General features: G+C 37.5%; 1 protein-coding gene across 1 annotated transcript; it reads right to left on the bottom strand.

Moving 5' to 3' along the window:
* Positions 1-8,494: 8,494 nt before the first annotated feature.
* LOC6037988 (probable RNA polymerase II nuclear localization protein SLC7A6OS) lies at positions 8,495-10,849 on the bottom strand. The gene is made up of 4 exons (XM_001847783.2): positions 10,401-10,849; positions 9,988-10,337; positions 8,930-9,132; positions 8,495-8,870 (listed from the first exon to the last, which is right to left on the bottom strand). Exons 1-4 carry the CDS (start codon positions 10,575-10,577, stop codon positions 8,560-8,562), a joined length of 1,041 nt encoding a protein of 346 aa, XP_001847835.2. The 5' UTR covers positions 10,578-10,849; the 3' UTR covers positions 8,495-8,559.

Raw genomic sequence — 10,849 nt, 5'->3', positions numbered from 1 at the left:
CAAAAATCGTCTTTTTCTTTCAACCCAAATTGGTATCACACCCACCAACCCTTCAAGGGTTAATCAAAGGAGGCCTGCATTGCCGACGCGATTCCCCCGCTCGCGCGCCTTCTTCGTCCAGCAGCATGTTTCTATTCATAGCCCTTTGCAACCACGTGGCACGCAAATTGCACATGCGCGCAAATCAAGCGAAACAAAAAATCTCTCTCTCGTTTGCACTTCTTGTTGAGTTATCCACCTAGCGGAGCTTGTGCGTTCTTCAAACTAATTCAAAGACTAAGAAACTCGCTAAGGAGGTTTGATGTCCCTTGAGTTTACCATGGGCCGAGAACACGTGGCGATTCGGGGGCCCAGAACAATAAGCAAGGGGGGTTGTTTTCTTTCTCCCTTCGGCGGCGTCGCGCGCGTTCCGGTGTTTGCTTTTTTATTATACCTATATGTTAATGGAGGGGAAATTTGGCGAGCAACGAGGACTCTCTCGCAGAACAAAAGTGTGCTGGGTGTTCTGGACAGGATTCGAACTTGGGAAGGGCTCTAGGGCGAGAGAACTGGAGAACTAAGTTCGTACTTGAGGATATCTAAATGATAAAGTGGAGCAAACTGGCACCGCGCGCTAACCGTTAGAGCAAACAATCGTACTGCACTTTGCGCTACGATAAAATTGCATGTAGTGTAGCGGATTCTGATTTGAAGCCTCGACTGGTGAGTGGAAGATTTAAGTTGTGTTTTTTCAAATCGTTTCATATAATATTTTTTAGGAAAAAAATATAAGTGCATAAGTTCATAAAATAAATTGATGCAAGGCTGGTACACATTTTATTTAAAGTGTTTGTCAAACCCTTTCAAAGTTAGCCCGAAAAAATCAAGGGGCAAAACATTTTTTTAAGCCCCGAATTTAAAAGAAAGGAGAATGGGCGAACTTGGTCCAAGGATGTACACGAACGGGACCAACTTTTTTCGAAAGATCTCGCCGAGACATGAAAAAAAGTCTTCTGGACCAACTCTCTAAACCCCGGGGTTCAAAAGTTACATGCTGTTGAAGTTTGAGCATTTTGAGTAAAAATATACAAAAAATCGGATTTTTGCTATTTCTAAAATCATTTATAAAATCTCTGTTTCATTATGGATTTCGTTTTTCTTGACTTCATTCAGAATTCATAGTTTTTGCTGATAACTATGAATTCTGATATATCTTAGCATGATTGAAACATGATTTCACTTGTTTTTATCCGTTTGAACCGTTTGTGCAAGAGGCATCCCATAGATACAAGTCGAAACTTCAAGGTTTTGAAAACGGATCCGACCCAAACTGCTTCAGTGAGTATGAAAGGCTTCAATGCAATGTTGTAACAACTTATTGGGATGGTCTGAGTCATCCGAAAACTCCTTGGAGTTAAGACCGGGGAGTCTACCGCCTTAACAAGCAAGATGTCGGCGGTTTTTGACCACTGATCATACCCGCATAGCTTCAGTGAGTGTGGTAGACTACTTTGCTAATGTGTTAGGATGTCCTGGGTCATCCTAGGACTCCCTGGAGTTATGATCTGTAGGTCTACGGCTGTTACAAGGACTCCCTGGAATGGTCCAAAACATCCCAACATAACAGCAATACAGTCTGCCATACTCACTCAATCTTTGCGGTTATGATGCGTTACAGTGACCCAAATATCTTAACTCCAGGGAGTCCTAGGATGACCAAAGACATCTTAACACATTAAGAAAGCAGTCTACCATACTGACTGAAGCTATGCGGGTATGTTCCGGGGTCAAAAACAGTCGACCTCTTGCTTATTACGGCTGTAGCTCCACAGATCATAACTCCAGGGAGTCCTTGGATGACCCAGGACACTCCAACACATCAGCATAGTAGTCTACCATACTCACTGAAGCCATGCGGGTATGATCAGTGATTAAAAACCGCCGACATCTTGCTTGTTAAGGCGGTAGACTCGCCGGGCTTAACTCCAAGGAATTCTTGGATGATTCAGACCATCCCAATAAGTTGTTACAACATTGCACTGAAGCCTTCCATACTCACTGAAGCAGTCTGGGTCGGATCCGGTTTCAATACCTTGAAGTTTCGACTTTTTTCTATGGGATGCCTCTTGTACAAACGGTTCAAACGTATAAAAACAAGAGAAATCATGTTTCAATCATGCTAAGACATATTAGAACTCATAGTTTTTGCTGATACGCGTCGAATGAAGTCAAGATGAGCAAATTCCATAATAAAATGGAGATTTTATAAATGATTTTAGAATTAGCAAAAATACGATTTTTTGTACATTTTTACCCAAAATGCTCAAACTTCAACAACATGTAACTTTTGAACCCCGGGGTTTAGAGAGTTGGTCCAGAAGACTTTTTTTCATGTCTCAGTGAGATCTTTTGAAAAAAGTTGGTCCCGTTCGTGTACGTCCTTGGACCAGCTCCCATACAAATTTGCCCATTCTCCTTTAAATGCAAACAGTTGAAATCAATTAAAAATACATTACCAATCATTTCTAGCATGTTTGGTTTGATTAAAAAATCTTTAGAATTTTTCGATGTTTAGTGTTATTATTTTATTTTCTTACTTTAAATATCAAATGCGAGTTCTATGAAACCATTTTAGATACATTTGAATGGTTGGTTGCCTACCAAATTAGCATTTTCTCAATAATCCATCATCGCCATTTCTATCGTCATCTTGGATCTAAAAATTCTAAATCATCTTAAAGAAGTTTAGGGGTCATACCTGTCGTGAGCTTAACAATCGAAAATAAGACAGCTAATACATTTCTTTCTTGGTTCGATTTTCCGAAGATTTGAGGGCTTTTGTTAATTTGATTTGGTTAACCGTGGTGGATTTTCTTGAAATAATTCGAACTGTCAAAAATCCACCAAAGCATCTACCACATTGATCGCACAAAAATCTGTGGTAGAAAAGTATCCACCGGTAGATGCTTTGGTGGATTTTTGACAGTTCGAATTATTTCAAGAAAATCCACAGCGGTTAACCAAATCAAATTAGGGGAAATATACCCTTTCTAATCAAACACCTATCTTCGTCATATGGAGAGTTTGATGCTCGATTTAAGCTCCAAAAATACTATTTAGGCTATAAACTTACCAGCAACAGCACCGCCTCGAGTAAGCGCGCAAATTTATGCCATTTACTGGCCAAAAAGGTCAAATGTAATGCACTTTTGATCATAATTTCTATTTTGCGAGACCATTTCTCATCATTTTGGTGGCACACACATCCACACGCAAGATCAGAGCTTAACTGCTTAACGAAAGTCGCCATCAATATCTTTTCACATGCGCTAACGATTTCAAAGCACTTCAGATATAAAATTGCTTCCAACTACCGGCAACATGTTCTTTTGTCCATTACTTACTCACTTGAAAAATAATCCCGAAAAATGTAAATAATTAGCAAGCACCATCAAAAAAACAAACGCACTAAGTCTTTTGACGTTTCAATTTTGACTACCCATTCCAATCGAAGGCTGAAGAAAACCGAGCGAGAAGCGAAGGCAAATAAAGAACAAAGGGTGGCCACCAACACCACCAACATGCTGGTGCAGCGTCTGTTAGAGTGAGCAAGTGCTGCCAGGAAACTTTCGCTATGAATGCTACTTTTCGTGAGTGTTCGCTTAAAATTTCATCAATATTGGCAGCACTAAGCAGACCCAAGAGAGCGCTGGAAGAAAAAAAGAACTAAGCTGAAAATAGAAAAATGAGCGTGGCCCAATGCACTCGACTGATTAGAATGCATTTTTGAAATATTTTTTTTTTAAATGCTTGTAAAAGGAATAGCATAACCTTTAATAAAAGTGAAAATAAACAGAAAAGTTCACAAAAAGTTGCTCTACTCGTTGGTGTACTTGGTTTTAGTGAATTTCAAGGAACAATCCAGATTATCCAGCATCATTCAAACACGACCGCTTATTAGGCTTAAAATGGGCATATTTCCCCTAACAAAAGCCCTTTGGTTACCCGCACTGAAATTTTTCCAAGGCCTTCGGATGATCGAGTCTGGAGTGTTCTTTTTAAAGAAACGGACGAAACAAACAAACAAATATTAGTGTACTCTCTTGTACTAAGCTTGCCGGTTTTCATATCTAGTTAGCATAAGAGAGCACAGAGGCATCGAACTATTGATCAAAAAAATAACTCAAGACAAACATTTAAAAAGGTCAAAATTTCACAACTTAAGCCCTTTTGAAATGTTAAGGAGATATTACGCTACGTCAAACAAACGTCCACTTTTGTGTTTTTGACATGCATTTGAAAATAGAGTGCTATTTGGATTATAACTTAAAACCCCATTTCTCAAACAATTTTTCAGGAAGTTTTTCTGGAGGGAGGGGGGTCAGGGCTTTATGACAGTCCATGTTAAAGGAATTGGAAATTAACAGGGGTAGAAGGAGGGGGGGGATTCTTTATTCCCTAAAATCTCTGGACGTAATATTTAAACAAACCCAAAATACATTTTGATTTCAAATCCGATTTTGCATCAAAAAATGAAACGAAAACGAGACATTTTTTTATTTTTTATTTGGATAAAACTTTGTGTGTAACTTTTCTGTGACCAAAGAAGACATCTCTATCTTTAGAACGGATTTTCTAATCAATACAAAAATAAAGTATAAAACTTCTCATAAAAAAAACGGTTTGTGAGATTTTTCTCAGTTTTAGATAACAAAAATTACCTCTTTTGAGCTAATGCACAAGTTGATCATAATTCATTTGGAAGTGCTGACATTGTCATTGAGAAACGTGAAAAAATTTCCATAAACTTTTAGGAATTTGTTTTAGGATGTAATTTTTTTTTTTTTTTCAATCATAAAGTAGTTTGAAAATTGCAGTCATGACCAGGCTTGACCATCCCTGACAAAATAGTTTTCTAAAACATAAGAAAATGTCATACAAATTTTCAAAAAAGACATTGAAGATTGTAGTAACAGAAAAAAATATTTTTTCATACTTTACCAAAATTGTGTCGATTTTTTAAAATCAGGAGCAAAAAAAATATTTTTTCAAAAAACTTTAAAATTTCAATGGAAATTTTAGTGTAATCAGCTGAAATCAATTAAAAATGCATTTTTCTGCATTTAGAATCATTTTTAGCATGCTTAAGGGAAATTCTCGTATGTTTGGCAGGTTAAGCTCTCGCTCCTAACTTCATCCAATTTGCTGATTTTCACTATTCAAACAACTAATTTTGCAAAACTTTTGATAGAAACTTGCTTGCTCACTTCTTTTTGAGCTATTTATCACTCGAGTTCAGTTGAAAACGCTTTTAATTAGCTTTAATTGAATGTCAAAGCTCTGACCTGCCAACATTAGAGGCATGCTGGGATTAGATGCTGTTCCCCTAAGTTAATTTTAAAATCCATGGATTTTTTTTTAATTTTTGATGTTTAGTATCACAAAAAGTTTTTTTTTTTTTTGCTGAAATTTTTGTTTTTGTCAAATTCGAGCCAAACATTTCATTAGGGCACAAAACCAAAAAGTAAACATTCGGGATTATTCCACTATTCCATTCATTAGTACACTCCCTACATGCCCTCCAAGAATCTGATTGATAACAAACAATCTCCTATTGAAAAAATCAAAAACACAAAAGGGCACATAACCATTTTCACTGCAAACCAAAAAAAAGTTCAAATGTGCCCTTTTATTTTTCGTTAGGTTCTCGTAATTGAGGAACTTTTTGTGTTATAAAGTGAACTTTTCATACATTCTTAACACTAATTCACTTCAAAAAAAAGTTTCGTTTATTTTTCTCCAAGGATTTCTGCAGAGAAAAACTTCGTCAAAAAACAATATTTAATACCGTCCCGCGGCTGCTGTTCAGTAAACTTTTGAAGAATTTTTATGTTTCACATACATTATCTACACCATTCAATCACAAAACTTCACCAATAATCAAAATTTCTACTAAATTACTCATTATTTCTAACTAAACAAAAGGGCCCGTAAACATCATTCAAAACAACAATCCGGTGACAGCGCTTTAGTGCCCTTTCAGCTCTCTTCGAAATTGCATTTAGAAAGGGCCCATTTTGAACAACAGTTGGAAAGTTAAAAGGGCCCAATAACGAAATTTTTTTTAAATTGTGCTAAAAACAACAAAAATTAAAAAGCATTTAAGCAGAGTTGAGGATAATGATGTGTTTTATCATATCATCAGTAAAAATACCATCAGTCAAGCTTCTTTTTTAAATAGGATTTGAAACAAGTTGTCCACTTTTTGCAAGCGATTTTCTCGAATCGTGGTTTTTGGTTTTGTGCCCTAATGAAATGTTTGGCTCGAAATCTTACATTTTTTAAAACTAGTGATTGCAAAACAACTGAACTAGTGTAAAATGCATTGTAAACACTTTTTCTATGCAAATGCTGAAACTATAGTCATGCACACGGAACCGGTTAAACCAGGGGTGACCAAAGTATGGCCCGCGGGCCAAACGTGGCCCGCGAGATGATATTTTATGGCCCGCGGACCCATTTTGAATGATCATGTAAAATGGCCCGTTGACTACTTGTAAAGTGATTTTTACTTTTTAAAAATTTAGGTTTATTTTAAACTGTTATGTGCTAATCTTTTTTATTTTTTGTTAATAAAAAAACTTATCAATTTATCAATATTTTGATGCCTTCTTTAGGATACAAATAATTTATTCAAAAAATCTTATAATTTAAACAATTTTACACGTTTCAATGTTAGTTAAACTAGTAAATATCGTCAAAACTTTCATCAAATATTTTTGGAAATATTAAAAAAATGTTCAAGTTTATTAATTTGCAAATCATAACGACCCTTTCATGAACTGACTCACAAACTTACATTGCACTTTCTTCGGGATTCGAACTCATTACAGTTAGATAACGAATCTGATTGACTACCAACTGATTCAGGCAAACTAAATGTGGAAATCAGAGGATCAAGTTTGTTGCAAATATTTTACAAAGCTTTCGTAGATCAACCCACCCCTCCCCCATTATTAAAAAATTGGCTCTAAAAACCAGAAGCAAAATTATATTTTCAAAAAACTTCAAAACCTCAAAAAATAAAATTTAAGTGCAATCAGCTGAAATTAATGAAATATGCATTCCTTTGAATTTAGAATCATTTGAGCATGTTTGTGTTTATTAAAAATAATTCGAATTTTAATGAATTTTCGATTAAATAAATAAATGTTTTTTTATCGCTAATATGTTTTTTTGTCAAATCTTATTTTTTTTAAATATTGCGTACAGTTTAACTATACGGAAGCTTAAAACATTTTCTTAAATTTTTTTCATAGAAATGTTAAGATGAATTGTTTAACATGTAATGTCACCATTTTCGAAATATAAAAACAAAACTTTATTTTTGAAAACACAAGTACATTCAGCTAAAAAAAATTTCTTCAAATACCTGAAACAATAAAATCAACAATACCGATAGAAAACCGTTATTTTTAATTGAGTTTTTTTTAATAACAGAAATTAAAACATTTAAATTAAAATAGCGATATTTATTTTTTTTTTATTTAGAATTTTCTGTAAATTTGGCCCGCAAGCTCATTTGAGTTTCAAATTTGGCCCGGCCTCCAAAAACTTTGAGCACCCCTGGGTTAAACGAATCTTCACCAAAATTTGAGCCGATTTGGTAAAAGCAGTATTGAGGTTGAGATATCGTGGCACCCGTTTTTTTGAAAATGCAAACTTCAAATTGCTATATCTCGGCAATCACACAACCACACACACATTGTTTTTGTTAATAGATGAAAATGTATATTTTAATGCCCTGAAAACAGACTTAAAATAAGTTTAAGTGTGTGTTCATACCAACCCTTGAAACTTCTGCCTTAATCATAAATTCAACCTAAACATCTTTAAAAAGAATGTTGTCGAGTGATTTGTCTTTTTGTTAGTACGGAGCAGAATTGAGGGATCGAACATCAGTCCGTGTGGAATTTGACATTTTCTGTGCCTTGCCTTTGACCAACCAGAACCATTGAGATGGCTAAAATTGAACACTTATTAGCAAGGGGTGAAATATTACAACACACTTTTTCTTTAAAAGTTGAGTGGGAATCGAACCCAGACCTGACGAGGAGATTACAAGAGCGACGCGCGAACAAGCTCGCACACCAAACCGAATGCCACTTTGTGTTAAGGTCAAGCTTAGCGCCGGTTTGGTTCGAGATCTCGAACGATCAAACCGTAGACGAAAATAGAATCGAAAGAAGGGGAAGGGCGAGAACAGAAAAAGCAAAAAAGTGTACCCACATTCGGAATCGTAATTCGAATAAGATTCAGTCAAGTTACGAATGGATTGTAGTGGCTCTCATCTGCCTGGAGGTACTAGGTCCGGAAGCAATTAAAGTGTGCTATCCAAACAGGAAACCTATCCAGGGAAATAATGGTTGGGATCGAGATTCGAACACAGACCACACTTGGATTGTGAAATCGTCGACCGATCTAATGTTGTCATCGAACGTATTCTTCAACTTGAATTGAAATCGCTTCATAAGCGTGCTTTATTTTAGATTCAAGCTTACAGCTAGGAAATTAACAAATTTAATCGTACAAATCAAAGTTCTCGTTGTCACTGTCACTGGTGCCGGATGATTTACTATCGTCATCACACTCAATCTCCGAATCGTATTCATCCGAGTCACGATCACCGTTCGACTCTTTTGCTTTCATATCTTTCAGAATGCGTGCTTTGTAGCGAGCATAAGCCGTTCCGTACAGCTCCACGTCTTGTTTGTTCAGACGTCCGGAGCCCTCCTCAGCATCACATTCTCCGTCATCATCTGCCGGGTAGGCAAACCCACTGTTTTCGGCCTCGTAATAATCCTCGTCCGACGACAGTTCACGATCTCCGTCTGGAAATGTATCAAATTTATGTTGAACTAATTAAATTACATAAAAAGCGAGATCCCACCCAAATCAAACTCCTCGACGGCGCGCCGGATGTCGTCCTCGTCCACGCTGGCCGCCTCCCCAAATACGTCCTCGTCCTCGTCCGGGTAATCATTGCGCCAGTTGTTCTCGTCGTTCGAATCTTCCGACTCGCCTCCGTCACTGTCGGACCGGTCGCCCAGCCCGCGGTGACTAGAGTACAGCGGGTCGTCGTAGATGGCAACGCTATATCGAAAAATGCAATGAAAAATATCCGAAATTAAAAAAATATATATTTCAAAAAATGTTCCAATTAGATAGTAGGGCCAACATGTGACAAACTACCCTTTGAAGGAGTTAAAAATAAGTCTAGGTCTACTTTACCGACATGATCTTTGAGACATTGCGCACTATGAGCAAATGCAACGCAATTTTTGGACAAAATTGATAAAGTTTTTTTATTATTTTACATTTTTTGATTATTTCAAGAATCGAAATTTAAAAGCAAAATGGAAAAAAAATTCTGGAAATGAAAAATGTATGAATTCAACAATGATTGAATAAAAAACAAAGTGGAAAGATGCAGTCATGGAATGACCTCGGTTCGAATCCCGTCGACAACACAAGTTTTTTTTTCAAGAATTGAATCTTTTCAATCTCCAACCAAGAGACAACACAATTCAATACTTTTCCCGGCCCTCGAGCAAGGCATTTTTCTCAACTTTCCAAATAAAAAGAATAGTGGTATTTCAGTTTTGAATCAGATACTTCTCCAAGCACAGACGAAAAGTATTGAATTATCTTTCTCTATATTTCATGTTATTTTGACAACTATTTATAGGATTCTATGTATGTATCTCTCGCTAAGCCTACCTTAAAGTATTTTTATAAAAAATAGCTTCTACATAAAACAGATGATTGGTTGAAAACTGAGAGATAAAAAACTACCTAAACTTCTAAATCTCAAAAAAAAATCTACAGCTCTAGTCTTGTGTGTGTTTGTTGAATTTTGTTCGCAATTGGCATTTATGGCTCAGCTCGCGGTGGAAGCTTCAAATGAACGAGAAGAATGTGTAGTACAAATCTTCCACCAGCACCAACCTGATATCGTCCAGATTCTCCGGAATGTAGGGGACGTGCTGGCTCTGCTGCTGACTCTCGTCAACCACGTACAAATCGTACACGAAGCCAGGCTCCTGTTCCTGGGCCGGCGCTCCAGCGACCTGATCCCGCTCAACGTCTACAATCGTCGTTCCACCACCCACTTCCTCACCCTCGACCTGACTCAGCGAGCGGGTGCAGTTCACGATGCGGAAGCGACTGTTTTGCGTCGTTTGCCGAGATGCCAACCGGTTCCGGGACGCGATCGTGGGACGATGCACGCGCGATATCGCTTCCTTGGCTTCCTCCTTCGAGAGACGGCTCTGCAGGTGTGCTGGAATGTTGTCGGCCTAAAAACAAATCAAACCTCAGCATCCAACAATTTCAAACCCGAAATTCCCACCCGAACAAACCTTTGTGAACGTCCCGGCAAACTTCAGCACCGTCGAGGTCTCCGCGGGGGTGGCAACTCCATTGGCAGTAGCAGCATCAGGCTCCACCTGATCCGTCCGCTGGCGTTTGCAGTTGAGCACGAAGGCGTTCAGCGGATCTTCGTCCACGCGCCGTTTGAGCCGGATTACTGCGGCCATCACTCTGCTCTGCTCAGAAACTCTTTGTTGTTGTTTGAAAGTTGAGGTTAGAATCACGTCTTGACTGTGGTGTAGAACTTTGGGTGACACTTTTGGCTTAAATATAAGGAACTTTTGCGAAACGGTGGTGCTTAAGTTAAGTCGTCACTAATTTTGATGATAACTTAAAGATTTTTGATTTATTTGAACTAGAAAATCAAACAAATTTAGGGGAAAATGCAGCTTCTGATTCAACTGTTTGGTTTTGCGTTCTGTGTGTGTATATGTGCTTT

The sequence above is a fragment of the Culex quinquefasciatus genome, chromosome 2, assembly GCF_015732765.1.
Source record: "Culex quinquefasciatus strain JHB chromosome 2, VPISU_Cqui_1.0_pri_paternal, whole genome shotgun sequence".
NCBI lineage: Eukaryota > Metazoa > Arthropoda > Insecta > Diptera > Culicidae > Culex > Culex quinquefasciatus.
The sequence above is the reverse complement of the archived record's forward strand: the minus strand, read 5'-3'. Positions and strand labels throughout refer to the sequence as shown.

Coding starts and splice junctions, on each gene's coding strand:
- LOC6037988 (XM_001847783.2), bottom strand. CDS start 10,577: ATGGCCGCAGTAATCCGGCTCAAACGGCGCGTGGACGAAGATCCGCTG. Junction 10,338..10,400: donor TTGCCGGGACGTTCACAAAG/GTTTGTTCGGGT, acceptor ATTTGTTTTTAG/GCCGACAACATTCCAGCACA. Junction 9,133..9,987: donor GAGAATCTGGACGATATCAG/GTTGGTGCTGGT, acceptor TTTTCGATATAG/CGTTGCCATCTACGACGACC.